At 38.5% G+C, this 21,871-nt stretch overlaps 1 protein-coding gene across 4 annotated transcripts in view; it reads right to left on the bottom strand.

The window, feature by feature from the left end:
• The window catches only part of DCC (DCC netrin 1 receptor), a 1,991,552-nt gene that overhangs the window by 106,116 nt on the left and 1,863,565 nt on the right, over nucleotides 1–21,871 (bottom strand). For all 4 annotated transcript variants that reach the window (XM_081562140.1, XM_081562141.1, XM_081562142.1 and 1 more), the window contains 2 exons: nucleotides 8,375–8,440; nucleotides 906–1,068 (listed from right to left, as the gene is read on the bottom strand). In XM_081562140.1, the coding sequence (XP_081418266.1) occupies nucleotides 906–1,068; nucleotides 8,375–8,440 (229 nt within the window). The remainder of the gene's footprint in view (nucleotides 1–905; nucleotides 1,069–8,374; nucleotides 8,441–21,871) is intronic.

The raw sequence follows: 21,871 nt of genomic DNA, 5'->3' as shown, positions 1-21,871 counted from the left end.
CATTCATGTGACAGGCACTGACTAAATGCCTATGAACCTCCACATCAAAAGGGATAAATCAATACTTTTAGAGGAACACACATCTCCAACCTTTCATCCATAATTGCAGAGAGAGTCATAAGTAGGGACATGGTGAAGCCCATTCTCTAAGTGTTACTTAAGGAACACCTACCCTCACTCGAACATAAGAATCTGGTCTCAAGGATTAAAATTTGGGCTTTCCCTGCTGGTCCAGCAGTTAGGAATCCACCTTCCAATTCAGGGGACACAGGTTCGAGCCCTGGTTGGCCAACTAAGATCCTACGTGCTATAGGTCAATTAAGTTGGCATGCCGCAACTAGAGAAGCCCGTGTGCCACAAGTAGAGAGCCCATGTGCCACAACTACTGAGCTCCTGCACACTACCACCAGAGAGAAGCCCACTCAACGAAGACCCATTGCAGTCAAAATTTAAAAAAGAAAAAAAAAAAAAAAAGAAGTAAAATCAAAGAGAAATGCAAAGTGTCTGTCCAGGTGGATTCTGCTATCACGTCTGCAAGCTTTTTCCTCACCCACTTATTTTATGGGCCTGGAATGGACAAAAGGCACGATTTTTGCCAAGGTCAGGAGAGGAGATAAAGAATGCAGGCTGAGTCATGAATGTGCACAGGAAGAGGGCCATCAAAGATCTCACTCAAAAAGATGGCATTCAGGACTTCCCTAGCATTCCAGTGGTTAGGACTCCATGCTTCCATTGCAGGGAATACATGTTTGATCCCTGGTCAGGGAACTAAGATCCCACATGCTGCAAGTAAAGATCCCACATGCGGCAACTAAGACTGGTGGCAGCCAAAAAAAATAAACATTAAACAAAAATGGCATTCAGGTCAAACAGTGACTTTTCTTTGGCAAGTAGCTGTTACCTACTTTCTCTGCTGGGCTGAAGAACGTCGGGTGCAAATCACAGCCACGACCACCACCACCAACACTGTGATGATGCCAACAGTGACCACGATGATAACAAGCAGGTTGCTGTTCTTCTGAGGAGTGACGCTGCCGTGTGGGGGGTGCATCTTGCCAATGGGTGGTTCTGGGGAAAGACAGGCAAATGGAGATCAGTTTAAGGACATGTGGCAGCCTATGGCATATCACACTTGGCTAAGGATTCAGAGTTCCTATTGTTCTGGGCATTCCTGAAGCTGGGGGAAAAAAGCAATGAAAAAATGACAGGAAAGATGCAAATTATCTATCCATGATAAACGAAACCAAGTCCACACAGGAACTTACACAGGAATATTCATAGCTACCTTACTCAAAATTGCCGCAAGTGGGAAACCCCGGAGCCATCAACAGATGAATGGATGAAGAAATGGGATATCTTCATACAATAGAATACTATCCAGTCATAAAAAGAAAGGAAATATTAATACATGATACAAAATTCATGTACCTTGAAGTTGTTATGCTAAATGAAAGCAGCCAGACACAAAAGGCCACATATTGTATGATTCAACTTATATGAAATTGTGGGTTTCCCTGGTGACTCAGTAGTAAAGAATCTGCCTGCCAATGCAAGAGACTCAGGTTCATTCCCTGGGTTGGGAAGATCTTCTGGAGAAGGAAACAGCAACCCACTCCAGTACTCTTGCCTGGAAAAATCCCATGGATAGAGGAGCCTGGCGGCTACACTCCATGGGGTTGCAAAAGAGTTGGATGCAACTCAGTGACTAAACAACAATTTACGTGAAATATCCAGAATAGGTAAGTGTATAGGGACAGAAGGTAGTTGAGTGTTTGCCAGTGGATGTGGGGAAAAGCGATTGGCGAAAGACTGCTTAATGGTACAGGGTTTCGCTTTGGAGCAATGAAGATGTTCCAGAACTAGATAATGGTGATGGTGGTAGAACCTTGTGACAATGCTAAAAACCACTGAATTGTGTACTTTCAAAGGGTGAATTTATGGTATATGAATTATATCTCAATGAAAAAATATAATTAAGCTTTCATACGGAATAGAAAGGAGGGGTGATGGGAAGCATGGTGCTTTGGATAAGAATTCCACCATGACACGAATTGGAACAGGCTGAGAAAACATTATTTATTTGATGCTGTGAAAGACAGACTATTTGACACCCATCACTCACACTTTCCATTCCTTTAAAGCAACTATCTATAAAGCACATTTAATTTTCAACCTGTCAAGGGTATATGAATCCTTAAAAGCAGCCACAGGGTTGGAAAGAGTGCCATAAAGCTCTAATATAATTTTTTTCCTGTTTTGCAACTGTACCTCATGGCAGACAATATTTAAGTGAAAATAGCAGAATGATAATTTGCTTATATAAACAAGCATGACTAATGAGCTTTTAAATGGTTTTTAGTGCCTTTATCTGTAAAATGGAAATAATAATATTTACTGGATGTAGTTACTGTCATAATTAGAAAAAAATACATGCAAAACAACTATCTCAGTGCCCTACACAGAGTAATTGCTTATAATATCACTATACTACTGAAATAGTAAATAAAATTTTGCCTAACTTATTAATCTACCATACCATTTGGGATACTTTTGGTGTGGACTTCTAAACTCCAAATTTTCTAGAAAGCTTGTAGATAATATTCAATGTGAAAGATATAGTAACTTGTTTTCACAAGTGAATATAATAACCCAGCACTTGCCCTAAAAGTGAAACACCATCTTTTGATAACTTATCTAGGAATCATTGGGGTTTTTTTTTGACAAGATAGTCACCTAATTTTAAATAAATTATTGTTGACTCAGTATTATTGGAAAAAAATAAATGCTACCAATATAACTTGAATCTCAGGGGTGGATAATTCATCAAGTATTTACATAGTATTTTCTGTTAAAAGATTCTGATTATAAATGAAAGAAATAAGGTTTCCTTGAAGCAACTTTTTCCTTTATGACAAAGGAGTGAGGCAAGTAATGAAAGGTCAGAACTTTCTGTTAGTTTTACTTACAATTTAAAAAATCATGTTGCAGTTGTACTTTTCTGTTCTTAATAAATTAACTGATTGGTATAAATTAACCTTTTATATGACAGCATACAATGGAGGCATTTGGGGGGCTCATGGGTTTTATTACTTTAATTTAAATGTAACAGTTCACCATTTCCGACAAACTTAGCTTGAGTCATACATGGCAGTAACACTGGGTGAATATTTTTTAAGACCATGTAAATTGGAATTGCTTGGACCAGAGAAGAAAAAAAAATTCCTATGTGTTAAACGTTCTGTCTTCCATTCCTGAAACATGTACCCCATGTGGGTCACGGTGACATGAGCAAAATGTCAGATTTCTTCCCACTTGGGATCAAGGCATAGCTAATAGCAGAGAGATGCAGAAGCTCCACTTCTGAGATATGTGTCTGAAGAGGAGAGAAGGAACAGCAGCCAGATTATGAAACCACTAAAAACTATTTATGGGACCACATATATACATATGATTTCATAATAATTTTTATGCCATAGTCTTATATATTATGTGGTCTGAGAATAATTGCCAAATTAGAAGACTGATTGCTCATCCCCACCCCTCCAAAAGAGAGGCATAATCGTTGCTTTCAATTCACTGTTACATATATATATATATATATATATATAAAATTACCTCTACAGTTGGTGCTTTAAAGAAGAGTTCATGTAAAAAGATGTAACATGAAGATGTAATATGAGGTCACTGACAGAAGAGAGAGGTCATGAAAAACCTCATTATAGAAATGACATTTAAGCTGAATTTTCAAGTATTGGTAGGAGTTAGTTCTTATTCCTTTACAAGAGAACTAATGGCAGACTGTGTGTGTGTCTGGAACACTGGGAAAAATAGGAAATGGCACAAAATGAGGCAGGAAAGATATACAAGCCCCTGCTCATGTGAGCCTTGTAGATCCAATTCAGTCATCCTTGGTAAAGCTACAAATGGTTTAAGAGTTTTCAGCAAAGTGACAGACTTCATTTGTTCTAAGAAGATCTCTCTTCCCTCTGCATGGAGAGGGCTTGGTGGTGGAAGAACAGAGACCAGTTAAGAGGATACTGAATTCACCAGGTTAAGAGGAGAGGATACCTTAAACTGAGATGGTGGCAACTTCAGTCAAGCAGAGAGGACAGGTGTACCACAGAGCCGGCAAGGAAATGAACAAGGCAGATTGTACATGGGGGAGGATAGAAAGGAAGCTTCAGGCCTCAGCAACAGTCCTGATGTCCAGGGTGGGGGAGAGGGTGAAAGTACAGGCAGACTCAGCGGGGCAAGAACAGAGGTTCAGTCTCGAATAGGTCAGAGTTGAGGTCTCATGGTGAGTCATAAAGAGGAAGCTGGAAGGTCTGTGTCAGAGATGTAAACGTGGGAGCTGGCCTACAGATGGAATCTGAAGCCTGGGAGTGGAAATCACCGAATCAAGGGTATACGGTGAGCAGAGACGCTCTCTCAAGACTAGTGCTCTAAGTGTTCACGTAGAAGGTGAGGACCTGGCCAAAGAGAAGTGAATACCACAAGTTTCCCAATGCTTATTGACAAGGTAAAACTTTTTTCATAGAGCTTCTCAAGGGACCCATGTACCTTGTAATGACTTCTGGAGGTTGCTAATCAAGATGAGTGGTTTTTAAACTGGGGACGTTATACCCCATAAGAGGAAATTTGGCACTTTCTACAGACTGTCTAAAAACAGGCTATGGTTTTTCCAGTAGTCATGTATGGATGTGAGAGTTGGACTATAAAGAAAGCTGAGCGTCGAAGAATTGATGCTTTTGAACTGTGGTGTTGGAGAAGACGCTTGAGAGTCCCTTGGACTGCAAGGAGATCCAACCAGTCCATCCTAAAGGAGATCAGTCCTGGGTGTTCATTGGAAGGACTGATGTTGAAGCTGAAACTCCAATATTTTGGCCACCTGATGTGAAGAGCTGACTCATTGGAAAAGACCCTGATGCTGGGAAAGATTGGGGGCAGGAAGAGAAGGGGACGACGGAGGATGAGATGGCTGGATAGCATCACCGACTCGATGGACATGAGTTTGGGTAAACTCCGGGAGTTGGTGATGGACAGGGAGGCCTGGCGTGCTGCCGTTCATGGGGTCGCAAAGAGTTGGACACGACTGAGCGACTGAACTGAACTGAGAGACAGTTTGGGTTGTTCCAACAGAGTGGAGGGGAAACACTACTCACATCTGGTGGATAACGGCCAGGGATGCTGCTAAATATCCTCTGGTGCACAGGAGGAGCCCAATGACAAAGAGGTTATTCAGTCCCAAATGGCAATAGTTCTGTGGTTGAGAAAGCCTGATAGAGCTGACCACTGCCTATGTTCTCATGAACACTGAGATCCAGCAATTTAAGTGACTTGATTCACACATTTCTAAACCATGACAAAGGCTCTTCTAGTACCTGGAGCTTGGGATTAGTCTGAGGTCCTTAACATTATTTTAGATGTTTAGATAGTAGGTGGGCAGAGCCTCTAGTAGGCTAGAACTTGAGACCCCCGAGATGCTCCAATTTTCTTTACATCAGGGAATTGAGTGTAAAATTTTATTTCTGGACCTGTCTTTTGGCATTAAGGTGTCTATTGGGTTCCCTGTAATATCTTACCAACCTCAGAATGAGCATCTCATGCAAATATGGAAAGAGCTTCTCTGTATACTCTATTTAGGTTAGTTAAAATGCTATTGAGATAAAGAAACAAAGGTTTTCAAAACTGGAGGGCAAATCATAGCTTTTTCTCCTAAAAGCAGCATTTAAGTCATGTTTTGTAGAACACCAAATATGATTCTAAACACTAAAAAATTAATCAATAACATTAATTTTAAAATAATGCTTCACCCAAGTAGCACATCTGTCAAATTAATCAAGTTTTCAAAGGCTGAAGTCAATATAACAACATTTTTGTAGGGTTTGTAGATTTCTTTACCAAAATTATTAATTTTGAAAACTATGGGAAAAGCTACCAACGTAATTGGTGATTTATCTTCCCCCCTGCTGCTGCTGCTGCTGCTAAGTCGCTTCAGTCGTGTCCGACTCTGTGCGACCCCATAGACGGCAGCCCACCAGGCTCCGCTGTCCCTGGGATTCTCCAGGCAAGAATACTGGAGTGGGTTGCCGTTTCCTTCTCCAGTGCATGAACGGGAAAAGTGAAAGTGAAGTCGCTCAGTCGTGTCCGACTCTTAGTGACCCCATGGACTGCAGCCTACCAGGCTCCTCCGTCCATGGGATTTTCCAGGCAAGAGTACTGGAGTGGGGTGCCACTGCCTTCTCCAATCTTCCCCCCACAAGAAAACAATTAAAGTAATTTTCACTGTTGTTATCCTTCAGAGAAATATAAACTACAAAAATCACAGTTTCAGAAGTTGAAGATTCTCCTGCTGTAAGAAGGTGGACCATAAATTGAACGCATCATAAGAGTAAAACACTATCACATCACCGCACATTAGCTTTGATTCTACCTGTCATCAGAAAATAATTTAGGAAGCTTCTTCAGTTTCCTCAATTTAATTAAGGGCTTCCAACTTCAAGAATAAACATGAACTATAGCTTTGTTTTTCTTTATTTGAATTCCAAGAGTGCTGCTTTTAAAAGAGCGACACATCGTAAGAGAAAGCAAATGATTAGCAAGCTCTAAATTTATTTGCAACTGGCTTGAGTATTCTGACAGTAAACCATTATTCTATTACAATCCTTTGAAGGATGAATCCAGCAAGTAAAAGGAGAGATAGGAAACCTCTATAATTCTGTCACCACATAAGGAGATGTATGAAATTTTCATTGTATGTGAGGTTCAAAAACTTAAGATTTTAAAGTGTTCTTGTTGATGCAGCCTACTTTGCAAAGGTGGGGGGGGGCTGTTAGAGTTTTATCAGTCAAGGTGTCATTGAAAATATACCCTCTTCTTATGGTATAAGATGTTGGCAGAATTTTAATTAGGAAGGTAGAGTTTTCAAATGTCTTTGCTGACTTGCATATAAGAGTACAAACTAAAGGCAAATTACGTATTAATATTTACCATCATTTACTGGATAACAAAAAAGAATAGGAAATAGATTAAGCATGCCCTATACCATCCATGTCTCTGAGGTTATCAAATCACCTTAATTAATCATGTAGCCTGTAATAATTAGTTATTTCAGTAGGGTTTCTAGAAATGTTTCGGGTACTTTGTATATCCCATTCATTTAATAGGAAATGCCTAAAACATCATTAAATGATGCAGAAATCTGAGAAGGGATAATGCCAATAATCTATCTAAAATGGCTCAAAGTCATTGGATGTAATTTATCTATTTTATCTTCATGACTCTCTCCTGTGAGATAACGTATATCAGATCAAATTTAAATACAATTATATTTCTCACTAGGAATCTTAAATAGTAAAAACAAAAATACAATGTCATGCATTTCTCTTAATTACTGTCATTCTCTTCATCTGAAGTCTGACTCCTGTGAAAAGAAAAGTTCTTATCTGTTGACTTACCTGTTCATGTCAAATTTGGGCTAGGGTTTCTTTTTGAATAGGGAATTCATTTTATTTTGAAGGACAAATTCAAATAGTCAGTACCAAACTTTTAAACTTGGTATTGATCCAAAATTAGGTTTGCCAGACTTAATAATTAAAAATACAGGAGGTTCAGTTAAGTTTGAATTATTTCTAGTTGCCTATGGATATGTACATTGAGATGCCTGCATACATTGAGATGGTAATCCCTTGCAATATTTTTCTTTGCCTCAGCTCTTAGGCAATTAGAAATAATTCAAACTTTACTGGGCCTCCAGTATTTTTAGCTGTTCCATTGGGAAGTCCTGCCCAAGATTAGTATTCTTTAAGACACACCATTTAAGAAGTATATTGTTCTGTGTTCATGGCTTACATTTGCTTCATCTGTAACATATATAACCATTGTTCAGCAGTGACGGAAACTGTGAGGAAATAATTGTTCCTTCTCAATTGCCTGTATAGATTGCCTCTTAATTTCCTGGCACTCTGACTCTTCAAAAAGTCCTACTAACTTCAATTTATGAAACTGAATGGGTTTCAGCTTGCTGTACTTTTGACATCACCTCTCTTGAATAAAATTTCATTTTTGGAAATATTTCAAGTACATAGAGTACTTTCAAATTGAGATAGTTAACGGCCCTGCATCATGTATAAAATTCTCTGTGTCTAGGCTTTTCTAACTGACTCTTTTGTGTGCTTGTCAGCTCTCATTGCCATTGTCTCCTGGTGAAATAAGCTCCAGGTTTAATAACAATTTCATGCTTCTATTATCCTCACTAAACCCTAAGTTTGAGTTTCTTGGCACTTGCAGTCAACAGAAAATTTGCCTCAGACATGCTAAAATTAACCTTTTTAATTATATGACTCATCCAATAGAACCTAATTTATATACTTACCATTCAGAGTGCTTCTATCAATCAGGTTTGTATCCACTGGCCAATAACTTCCATCTCCATGGCGACCTGTTTATTGGGAAAATACATCAGAATGTTAGTGGACCTACAACATGGAAACACAAGTGAAGCAAAACAGACAACAATAGTATTTAAAAATACACAAACAACTGTGAAAGATTAATGTATCTACCTCAAAGGGAGCCTGAAAATAGTGATACCATTATACTTTGCAAGAAAATGCTATTATCTATGCATGAGAAAAATCTGTCATGAAAATACTCTTCTAAGCAAGCTAAATTCAATTCCCCACTGAAAAGCTGACCCCTCACTTCCTCTTTTTTTCCCTCCAATATCCTTGTTAACAGGCCACCAGCAGTACAACATCAGCGTTAGTCCAAGTGTTGCTGTCTTGAACATCTCAGAACAGAAGCAATGGGGGTGTTGGCTCCTAAAGAGACAGAGCCCGCCTACTCCTTGCTTCTAATCTACACTGTTGCCCATAGGACATGATTTTGTGGCAAATGAGCATTACTACTTTACAAGGGGACAGCACTTTTTGCCTTGTAAGTGGGCTTTGAGATGTCTTTGTGTTATATGCCAAGTAGGTGCCTGAGAACGAACTATTGAATATGGAGTAAAGAATAGGGGGTGTGTCACAATCCACAAGGTCTGATTATTTCTTACAAACACACCAAGAAAGAAACAAGGTTTCTTGAGTATCACATTTTTTATTGGAAACACTGCTTCTAATAGGTGTTCAACAATTACAAAAGTAGTCTTTAAGAGAACTGAGCCAGACATTAACCAGAAGTAATTACACTATCATCCACATTTAATTAATAGTTTTTCACTACAGGTAATTCCCCTTTCTATTGGTATGTTTGTAGAACTGTAATTATTTGATTAGATTTTGAGTTCTAGAATATCTATTAGGAAAAAAAAAAAACATTTGGGAGTTGAATCTCAACGCAAACACAAGAGTACAGATAATTCTTAATTCACTTTGGAGTGTGATTTCTGAAAGTGGTTATAATCAGCGGGTGATGTTGAGGAAGCCAGCTAGGGAAGCCAGGTAGGATAATACTCATTTTTGTCAGATGTACAGATTTTTTTTTTTTTAAGACTTCCAAGTTCTGCTCCTGTGACATTCCTGTGCATACCAAATTTTTGTAGTTAGCTCTAACTACAGCTTTTCCAAGAGCTTATCATTTTATTTGCAAAAGAATTGTGAAGAGACAAGTCTTGTTACCAGACCATGCATTCATAATTTAAAAAAAAAATTCTTTCAGTGTCAAGTCAGAGCTGAACTGAGGGTGTTAAGTTTCCAACAAGCATTGATAAATTAATCCAATCACATTATATTCTGTTTCCAGGATAAATTGGTACATTTAAAATCTGCTGGTCAGTGACTCTGGATATATAAACAAGTGTGAAATAGGGTGGAGGTTCCTGGGTGTGAGGCAGGGAGGAATGGTGGTGACTGGGCTTCTCTGGTGGCTTGGATGGTGAAGAATCCATCTGCAACGTAGAAGACACGGGTTCAATTCCTGGGTAAGGAAGATCCCCTGGAGAAGGGGATGGCTACCCACCCGAATATTCTTGCCATGGAAATCCCATGGACAGAGGAGCCTGATGGGCTATAGTCCATGGGGTCACAAAGAGTTGATCTTGACTGAGTGACTTAAAAAAAGAATGAAATAAGCAGAAATTGTGAAAACATTTGCGGGGGAGGAGGGGTGGTGGTGATGACTGAAACATAGATAAGCCTAACCCTTTCCCCAAGTACCTTGTTTGTGTAACTCGGACACATCTGGGGTTTTAATAAGCTTTGCCCATAGGACACTGACAGATCAAGGTTGGAAGAAATGAAGTGAGACAGAAGTTCTGTATGAATATTAAGATGACTTTTCACACATCTGAAAGCAACTAGATTGCAAAGCAGTCAGCCAAAAGAGATGCTAACAGCCCCATCACTTAAGCCACTAAAGCAATAAATGATTCCAGTTGGGAGTTATTCTGCATTGGCTGGAAATTAGGTACACAGCCTGTGGAGGACTTTTCCTATGCCTCTAGCATCCTGAGAAATGTCTTTGTAATGAAGTTTCTTACTCTCCCAGCTAGTTTGTGGGAAGATGCAGAAACAAGCCCCTGAGCACATCCATATATTACTCAAACATAAATCTCTATGGGTATAGCACCCTTTAGACTCAGTGAGGCTATTGATTACATGGTGAATTTCAATACGCAGAAGAATATCAGATGTCATACGGTTAAAGCTCTGTGTAAGATAAAGGAACTCGAAATACTTTTGAAATAACAGAGCAGCTGAAAACTTGAGCATTCTACTCACATAATCTAGGGTACTGACATCACTTAGTATTTTGTTGGTTATAATTAGATGGATACCACAAAAGAAAATTAGGTAACCTTTAACAAATCCAACAGGAAATGCTTTAAAGAAACTTGATATCATCAAGTAAGATTGGATTCAAGGCAGTTTAAGACTTCCTGGCACCTCTTCAGTAAAGAGACACAAAACTCATTTCAGGGATATCGAGAAGTCTGGAATCTCTTTATTTAAAGATGTGGGAATCAAATATCATTTTGTGTGCTGCTATGGTTTTGTTCTCTAAAATATGTCTTTTAAATCCCAAGAAGTCTTTTTATGGGCAAATTGGGTAAATGTGTGTGTGTATGTTAGGTCACTCAGTCATGTCAGACTGCAACACAGTGGGCTGTAGCCTGTGAGGCTCCTCTGTCCACGGAATTTCCCAGGCAAGAATACTGGAGTGGGTTGCCATTTCCTCATTCTAGGGATCTTCCCAACCCAGGGATAGAATCTACATCTCTTGCACTGGCAGGCAGATTATTCACCACAAATAAGTTAAAAACAGAAGATTCTCCTACTGTCTTAGGGAAAGAATCACCAAATTGTCAGATGAAACAGTGGAGACTAAAGATGACACTGACGATTACTGTTTCTCATGTCAAAAGGGCTTTTTGCTGTAGTTGAAACATTAGATGCGTTTAGTAGACTTGGTGAACTTCATAAGCACTGAATAAGGGAAAGAGAGACCTAATTAGACTCTGGAAGATGAAAAGTCACTTAAAGGCAAAGATATAAACTGCTATTCAATCCCAGAGGTCTTAATTTTTTAATGGAGCATAAAACTGATAATAATTCACTCAAAATATACTAAGTGCCTACTATAGGCAAGGCATAGTCCTAGATGCTCAAGGAAGGGGTAGCATAAAAAGATTTATTAGATATAGAACCTGCCAAGACAGATAGAGTTGGCTCATTGAATCCAAATCCTATACAGGACTATTTATGGCTAATATTAGCTAATATCAGATCATTTTTAACTTATTCTGACTTTAAAGATTTAAGAATAAGTTAATTCCTACTATAAAATAACTATTACTAAATTGATTTACTATTACTATAAAATCACGATTAGGTTTCAGTGAAAATGTTTTTCATTTATCTAGTATTTTTAAAAGAAGTACATGCAAGTGAAAGATAATGTATTATTTTTAGTCTCATACGTTTCACAATTAAATCGATCTTAAATCCGTCAATTCCTTTTTTTGCTTATGGTACTAAATCTCTAACATTTTTCAAAATTAAAAATTACAAATAAGTAAATGAATATATGGATATTTAAACAGGACATTTGTGGAAGTAATATATTTCAATGTATATACATTTTTAAAAATTATTCAAATAAAGCTCCATATAGTTCAAAAAACTAGAGATAGGTAGTTTCTTTTTTCATTAAGGAATTAGTAAGATGATTTTACATGAACAACAGGAATGAAAATGTACTATATAAATGTAGTATTATATTCTCAAGAATATAAAGAAGAACTCTTGTGTTACTCTACACCCAAATTTCCTAATAGAAATTATGGTGAGGAAAAGAATTAAGATGATAGAGTAACGAATCTCCTAACCAACCATGAAATTCATCCAGATAATTTCACCCAAAAAACCATTTCTTCCAGAAAGTTTTGATAACTGAAGCAAACCACCTTTCTCTGGTTTCAGAAAGAAGAAAAAAAAAAGGAAATGATCCCATATTTGACTTGAAGAGAGGAAGACTGGGGCTTTTTCAAGTTATTTAAAATAGTTTATACGGGCTTAACTTTATTGTATTTAGGTACCTCTAAGGAAGGTCCAAACCAAAAAATTTATGTTCCTCCACTTGGTTTACACTATTTAAATAGTATAAATGCTAAAGTCACTTAAAGAGTTATTTTCTATGCTTTATTTAAAGGATAGATCATCTTATTTTGGCAAGAGAAACATACTCCCTTAGGCAAGTTAGTCTCCATGATTTTCCTACTAGCTACTCTCTGGATAGAGCAAAAAATGAGCAGAGGTGACATGAATTCCTTCGGGATGTATGCTCATTATTATATTTCTTGGTGCTTACCAAAGGGACATTTATACCATATTCTCAATACTCGATAAGTGACTAAACTGAGAACACTTTGTAATGTGTTAATAACAAACATACTTTAAGTTATTACTGCTATACATGTAACATTTATGTTCATATTCTTACATTATTACTTAAAATATTGCTTCTATATTTGTACTGAAGTGTGTGTATGTGTGTAAAATTAAACAGTATACTGCTTACATCAAACATATTAGTTTTAGTACATATGGGCAGATGAAGAATATTCCCTATGGTAAACTTGTTTAGCACCTCAGTTAAGTTCAGTCATGCAGTCGTGTCCGACTCTTTGCAACCCCATGGACTGCAGCACGCCAGGCTTCCCTGTCCATCACCAACTCCCGGAGCTTGCTCAAACTCATGCCCATTGAGTCAGTGATGCCATCCAACCATCTCATTCTCTGTCATCCCCTTCTCTTCCTGCCTTCAATCTTTCCCAGCACCAACATCTTTTCAAATAAGTGAGCTCTTTGCATCAGGTGGCCAAAGTATTGGAGTTTCAGCTTCAGCATCAGTTCTTCCAATGAATATTCAGGACTGATTTCCTTTCGGATGGACTGGTTGGATCTCCTTGCAGTCCAAGGGACTCTCCAGAGTCTTCTCTAACACCAGAGTTCAAAAGCATCAATTCTTTGGCACTCAGCTTTCTTTATAGTCCAACTCTCACATCCATATATGACTACTGGAAAAACCATAGCTTTGACTAGACAGACCTTTGTTGGCAAAGTAACGTCTTTGCTTTTTAACATGCTGTTTAGGTTGGTCATAACTTTTCTTCCAAGGAGCAAGTGTCTTTTAATTTAATGGCTGCAGTCACTATCTGCAGTGATTTTGGAGCCCCAAAAAATAAAGTCTGTAGAAAAGATTAATTCAACTGGAATTTGCGTTCTAGAGTTTTCCTGAGTGGATGTTTATAAGTTCAGAAAGGAGTGAATGGAAAATTATTCTGCAGAAGACATAGAGAAAGCTGGATGTGGCAGTTCTAATCTATTTTTAATCCATTCTTCCTGACTGAAGTTAACAGAGGGTCCTTCAGAATGGAACTCACACAATCAATCCCAAGATATGGGCCATAATCTAAATTAAATGGACAGACTGGTTGTCTAACATTCATTCAATATATATCCTCCCAAGGATACAGAGCATGGAGATATCTTCTTGATCTTAGGAATGGTTTCTTTGAAGATAATTCTAGTGATAATGAAGGGAAGTACATTGATTTTCTGTCTTGTATACCAGTGGGTAAAGATAATGCATTGATGCCACATGAATATAATTTTACAGCTCAGTACACAGATCATATTGAGATATATTTAAAGCAGATGCTTTTTCAGAGGCTGAAAAATGTGGCTGAAAGTTGGTAACCCTGCTGATATTGAACAAAGGTATCTAAAAACCAGAAAGCAAAATCATAGCCTATGCCCAGGGTATTTCAAATATATATTAATAGAAAAATGAATGAGCTCTTCTCATCCTTTCCTCAGGTTCAACACATTGTTTTCAAGTTAACATGAAAGAAAGTTCACTGATTAAAAGAAAGTATAATATTACTACTTCATATACAAGGGCAACTAGCATATACTGAGGCTATATTGTTATTCAGTTGCTAAGTTATGTCCTAATCTTTGTGACCTCATGGACTGTAGCATACCAGGCTCCTCTGTCCTCCACTATCACCTGAGTTTGTTCAAATTCATCTCCATTGAGTTGATGATGCTAACCATCTCATCCTCTGCCACCCTCTTCTTTTGCCTTCAATCTTTCCCAGCATCAGGGTCTTTTCCAATGAGTTGGCTCTTCACATCAGGTTGCCAAAGTACTGGAGCTTCAGCTTCAGCATCAGTCCTTCCAATGAATATTCAAGGCTGATTTCCTTTAGGATAGACTGGTTTGATCTCCTTGCAGTCCAAGGGATTCTCAAGAGTCTTATCCAGCACCATAATTAGAAAGCATCAATTCTTGGTGCTCAACCTTCTTTATGGTCCAACTCTCATATCTGTACATGACTACTGGAGAAACCATAGCTTTAACTATATGGACCTTTGTCAGCAAAGTGATGAGCCCGTTTTTAAATATGCTGTCTAGGTTTGTCATAGTTTTCCTTCTAAGAAACAAGTCTTTTAATTTTATGACTGCAGTCACTACTACAGTGATTTTGGAGCACAAGAAAATAAAATATGTCACTGCTTCTGCTTTTTTCCCTTCTGTTTGCCATGAAGTGAAGGGACTGGGTGTCATGATTTTAGTTTTATGAATGCTGAGTTTCAAGCCAGGTTTTTCACTCTCCTCTTTCACCCTCATCAAGAGGCTCTTAACTTTCTACCATCAGAGTGGTGTCATCTGCATGTCTGAGGTTGTGGATATTTCTCCCAGCAGTCTTGATTCTAGCTTGTGATTCATCCATCCAAGCATTTTGAGTGATGTACTCTGCATATAAGTTAAATAAGCAGGGTAGCAATATACAACCTTGATGTACTCCTTTCACAATTTTGAAACAATGTGTGTTCCATGCCCAGTTCTAACTGTTGCTTCTGACCCACATTCAGGTTTCTCAGGTAAGGTGGTCTGTTAATTCCCATCTCTTTAAGAATTTTCCACAGTTTTCTGTAATCCACACAATCAAAAGCCTTAGCATAGTCAATGGATCAGAAGTAGATGTTTTTCTCAAACTTCCTTGCTTTCTCCATGATCCAATAAATGTTGGAAATTTGATCTCTGGTTCCTCTGTCTCTTTGAAACATAGCTAGTACACCTGGAAATTCTTGGTTCATGTACTGAAGTCTAGCTTGAAGGATTTTGAACACAACCTTGCTATCATGTGAAATGAGCCTAACTGTGCAGTAGTTTGCACGTTCTTGGCATTGCCTTTCTTTGGGATTGGAATGAAAACTGACCTTTCCCAGTACTGTGGCCATTGGTGTGTTTTCTGAATTTTCTAACGTATTGAATTCAGCACTTTAACAGCATAATCTTTTATGACTTTAAATAGCTCAGCTAAAATTCCATCACTTCCAGTAGCTTTGCTCATAGCAATTCTTCCTAAGGCCCAACTGACCTCACACTCCAGGATATCTGGCTCCAGGTGAGTAACCACAGCACCATGGCTATCTGGGTCATTAAGATTATTTTTGTATAATCCTTCTGTGTATTCTTGCCTGGTCTTCTTAGCCTCTTCTGCTTCTGACCTTTATCATGCTCATCTTTGCATGAAATGTTCCCTTGCTATCTCCAATTTTCTTGAAGAGATCTTAAGTTTTCCCCATTACATTGTTTTCCTCTATTTCTCTGCCCTATTCATTTAAGAAGAACTTATCTCTCCTTGCTATTCTCTGGAACTATGAATTTGGGTATATCTTTCAATTTTTCCCTTGCCTTTTGCTTCTCCTCTTTCCTCAGCTATTTATAAAGCCCCCTCGGATTAAACACTGTGCCTTCCTGCATTTCTTTTTCTTTGGGATGGTTTTGGTCACCACTTCCTGTACAATGTTATTCATAGTTCTTCAAGCACTCTGTCTACCAGATCTAATCCCTTGATTCTATTAATCACCTCTACTGTATCATCCTAAGGGATTAGATTTAGGTCATACCCGAATGGTCAGTGTTTTCTCTACTTTCTTCAATTTAAGTCTGAATTTGGCAATAAAGAGTTCATGATCTGAGCCACAGTCAGCTCCCAGTCTTGTTTTTGCTGACTGTATAGAGCTTCTCTATCTTTGGCTGCAAAGAACATAATCAGTCTGAGTTTGGTATTGACCATCTGGTGATGTCCACGTGTAGAGTTGTCTCATGTTGTTGGAAAAAGTGTGCTTGCTATGATCAGTGTGTTCTCTTAACAAAACCCTGTTAGCCTTTGCCTTGCTTCGTTTTGTACTCCAAGGCCAAACTTGCCTGTTATTCCAGGTGTCTCTTGACTTCCTATTTTTGTATTCTAATCCTGTATGATGAAAAGGACATCTTTTTTTTTTTGCTGTTAGTTCTAGAAGGTCTTGTAGGTCTTCATAGAATCAGTCAACTTCAGCTCTTCGGCATCATTGTTTGGGCAAAGACTTAGATTACTGTGATTTGAATGGTTTGCCTTAGAAATGAACTGAGATCATTCTGTCATTTTTGAGATTGCACCCAAGTACTGCATTTTGGACTTTTGTTAACTTGGAGGGCTCCTCTGTTTCTTCTAAGGGGTTCTTGCCCACAATAGTAGATATAATGGGCATCTGAATTAAATTCACCCATTCCCATCCACTTTAGTTCACTGATTCCTAAGATGTCGAGGTTCACTCTTGCCATCTCCTGCTTGGCCAAGTCCAGTTATTTACCTTGATTCACAGACCTAACATTCCAGGTTCCTATGCAATATTGTTCTTTATAGCATCAGATTTTCATCACCAGACACATTCACATCTGAGCACCGTTTCCACTTTGGCCCAGCCTCTTCATCGTTTGTGGAGCTATTATAGTAATTGCCCTCTGCTTTTCCCCAGTGGCATATTGGACCCCTTCCAACAGGGGCAGGGGTGGGGGGTGCGGTGTGTGGACTCATCTTCTGGTGTCATATTTTTTTGCCGTTTCATACTGTTCATGGGGTTCTCTTGGCAAGAATACTGGAGTAGGTTGCCATTCCCTCCTCCAGTGAACCACGTTTTATCAGAACTCTTCACTATGATCTGTCCATCTTGGGTAACTCTGTGCAGCATGATTCATGGCTTCATTGAGTTATGCAAGCCCCTTTGCCAGGACAAGGCTGTGATCCATGAAGAGGATATTGAGGTTTTGTGCTCAAGGATCCTGTGGCAAGTCTATGATCAATAATTGACAGGAATGGGAATGCATTTGGTAACCTACTCTAGTCACACCCAGTGCAAGAAAACCAGACAAGCCATTGTCCATCTTTTCCTTGACCATGAGAGGCATTTCTTTGGGGGTTGTGCCCCCAAAGGATTTCTGCCTTTATGCCATAAAATATAAATAGAGTAGACTATGACAAGAAGTAAATTCATTTTCTGAACCCAGGTCTCCCACATTGCAGGTGGATTCTTTACCAGCTGAGCCACAAAGGAAGTCCAAGCATACTGGAGTAAGTAGCCTACCCCTTCTCCAGCCGATCTTCCTGACCCAGGAATCAAACCGGAGTCTCCTGCATTGTAGGTGGATTATTTACCAACTAAGCTGTCAGGGAAGTTCTCTAAAAACCCTTAGAAATCAGTATAAAATATAAGATTATAATTTCATATACAAATGTCATGAATAGAGTGAACATAAAGTTATTATGAAGATTAGGATAGTTTAAGGGTGAAAAAACCTGCTATTATCAATTTTGCCTGGACCCAAGTGTCAATCAGGACACTTCTGGATAAAACAGAAATTTATTTATTCTGGATATGAACAATTTAAACAAATAAACTCTTAATTCCTAGCTCTTGGTTGACACTGAAGTTTGATTCTGGGTCCTGATTCCCTGTAGCATATGCATAATCTTTTGTGGAACATGGCAAATGCTGTGTAAAGAAAGTTGTACAAGTCATGTTCTAAACCAAGAAAAAAGTTTACAAACATTTCACTTTTCATCTTTTGAAAATACAGATAAAAAACAGCACTAGTCCAGACCAACTCGTGTCCAGATTTCTAAGCATGTGGCAGATGTCAATCAAAGAAAAGAGAAGAAAAAATTCTTGTGTCTATGAAATACATATGCATGTATGATGCTAGGAAAAATATTTTCCTTAGAAAAGACCCCGATGCTGGGAAAGATTGAAGGCAGGAGGAGAAGGGGACGACAGAGGATGAGATTGTTGGATGGCATCACTGACTCAATGGGCATGAGTTTGAGCAAGTTCCGGGAGTTGGTGATGGACAGGGAGGCCTGGCGTGCTGCAGTTCATGGGGTTGCAAAGAATCAGACACAACTGAGCAACTGAACTGAACTGATAAGTATTATAAAATAAACATACATATATGTGAATATCTATTTCAGAAGAACGTTGGTTACTGTTATGAACTCTACCACCACTCATTTTCAACACCTTACAAGGGAGAATGGATTAAAACCTCAAAAGGCAAATATCAGGAGACCAACAGACTTGCTCAGATCAATGAGATCTTTTGTTCACAGGAAACAATTAGCCTCATCAAAGGTTTCAGGAAAGGGAAGCCCATACATTCTGATATATGTGACTTTAAGTACGATTAGCTTGTGTCATTTCATCTGGTCACAAAAGAAATCTTGTCAACTGCTCCTGACCACACATGCCATAAGCTCCCGCCTATGAAAAGTCAAATATGTTTATTAGCTAGTGCAAATATCATTCACATAAGTTGAGAATAAAACTTCTGTTAAAATTTAATTGTTAACAGAATAAAAAACAATGATAACTTAATAATATTACTGATATGGTAAAGCTGAATGGTCTCTGAATCATCTCCTCTCACAAGAATCTCTTTGAATACATTCTTTCTGATAATGTATCTGGAATAATGGCTAGCATACGGGTCTAAGAAATCATTTTTAGAGGCAGCCTAGTGTTTATGAAAATCTAAAAATTGTCCTGTTTCTTTAAACACGGACACTTCCCTGGATAACTAGATCTTCCCAAGAGCCTGCCCATTGACCAGACTGAAACATGGAGATGAGGCAGGGTCTTACGTGGATTATAAAGGAGCCATTCCCAAAGGCCTGTGAGGGTCCATGGTCGCTTCCCCACCTGGATGGTCCACAAGTCTCTCCAAAAGGCAGTGTGAGACATGTTTGTGTGTCAGTGAAGTTGCCAAGTAGCACAGCAAGAATTAACAGAAGTGCACGAATGCTCTTTCTTCTCCAAGTGACTATATATAGGGCAGTTGTAACTGCAGTATGAAAACACTAGAATGGGAGCATCCTGCTGGCTGCATTGTTAGGATGTAAATAATAACATGGTTGGAGCACAAAACTTCTTCATTCATGTATCTGTCCATGCTCCATCCATCTAGTCCACAAATGTGTTCAGTGGACCATCCACTGCTCTAAGCATTAGTAATATAAAAGGACTACTGCAGAGGTTCATAATCTAGTGAGAGAAAATGTTAAGTGAATAATAAGAACTACATTGTAAAATTCAAAAGTTAAAAAAAAAAATTTTTAAGTAGGTGCACATGGAAAAACAGACTATTGACTATTTCCACCTAGAAAAATGATGGAAGGTGTTTCAGGGGTGATATCTGAGGTGACACCACTTGAGATGACCCCTGAGCTTTCAGGGGTGACATCTGGAAATTAAAAGATGAGTGTAAAAGTATCAGAGAAAAATGAACTGGGTAAGCTTACAGAAAGAGGCTGAGATGAAATCATAAAACTCATTATATGCTTTACAAAAGAGTCTAGAGTTTTTCTTACAGGGGACAGATCCAATGAAGGTATTTTAAACATAAAAGTGACTCAATTAAATATGCATTCTAGAGAGATGATTCTAGCTGAGTGTGAAGAGCAAATTAAATACAACAGAAAAGACTCCTATAATAAATAGGGTGAGGATACTATTAATTACAAATTCATGATGTAGACATTATTAGCTCCATTTCATGGATGAGCAAACTGTGGCTCAGAAAGACTAACTAACATACTCATTTTAAGTGGCTGAATCTGTCTGACTTTGATGATGATGGTTTTACCATTATTGAGCAATTTAATGAATGAAAGATGAATAGGGAGTGAGTGTGGGCAGAAATTAGAGCATCTCCTAGAGTTGATCAGGGTGTATGAATGGGAGGGCTTTGCTGTGCGGGTTTGACCTAAGACGGCAGCTCCATTCTCAGTAAAGCACACAAAACACCACAGACTTTGGGAAAGAAATGAAATAGTTGTCTTTGTCACCATGTCAAGCACTAGGACACGCAAAGGTGACCCTTCAGAAAAGGCATAACAGAAGTGGACCAAAAGAGCTAGGAAAACCCTTTAAAGGGTTGATGATGGATACTGAGGCCCTGCTCCTATTCCAAATTTTCCTTTCCTCTCCCCGACCCACACTCTCACGGATGCTGTTCCCCTCAAACAACGTTTGATCAGCATCAGTAGTCAAGAGTAAATGGGGTCTGCAGGATTTTGGACGCAAGGGAACACTGCTGGTCTTCAGGAGTCAGTGTAAACAGTAGGCGCTTGATGTATTTCAGAGTAAAAAGCCCTGAGAACTAGTCTGTTAGAGCAGAGAGAAACAGCAAAAGCCCTGTTACCAGTTCATCTCAACCACAGTGTTCTAGTCTGTACAGCGGTGCCCTAATTATGCCCCAAACACATTTTGCAATCCTCATTCTTTGAGCAGCTTCTTGCTTTTCCCATTCTAGGATTTTTCTGAATAAAAGTTCAAGTCATTTTCCCTCTGTAGTCATTTGTGCTGACTCAAGTTTTACTCATATATTTAAACTACTGGATCTTAAGAAGTCTTTTTTACTACTACTCATAGTGATTCCTATCTTGAAACCCTATAACATACATATGCAGAGAGTACCACCTGTTTTAGCATTTCATACTTTTCATATCGGGCTGCGAGTCTTTACATCCTAACTATACTGTATCTTTTTGAAAATGAACCCATGGAACCATACTTATTTCTTATGTTTCATCACACCCAAAACAGTGCTAAGCAAATAGTTTTAAACAGGTTGTCAAAAGTGAGTCCAATTGTTTTCGTATTGCACATTTGGAATTTCAAAAACTCATCTACACCCACTACTTTTGATTTTGTTCTTTACATACTCAGGATCAGGAGCAGCTGGTGAATGGCAAGTGTATACATTTTCTCTGACAGTAAACAACAGAGAAGGTCAAGAAAGGTGAAAAGGGTGAAGAACCTTCACAGAGAAGGGTAAATGTCAAGAAAAGGACACAGTGGATCAAAATCTTCTACAAATGTGACCACCTTTTCCTGAATCACAGAGAACTTGTCTTTCTGTTCAGCTTTAATTTTATAGATGAATATTGAAGATACATTTTCCCCTACTGGAAAAAATATTTTCATATCTTTTTCATACCCCCAACCCCCGTCCCAAGATCAATCGCCTATACAGT

This window comes from Giraffa tippelskirchi, chromosome 14 (assembly GCF_054371585.1).
Source record: "Giraffa tippelskirchi isolate mGirTip1 chromosome 14, T2T-mGirTip1v1.2.pri, whole genome shotgun sequence".
NCBI lineage: Eukaryota > Metazoa > Chordata > Mammalia > Artiodactyla > Giraffidae > Giraffa > Giraffa tippelskirchi.
The sequence above is the reverse complement of the archived record's forward strand: the minus strand, read 5'-3'. Positions and strand labels throughout refer to the sequence as shown.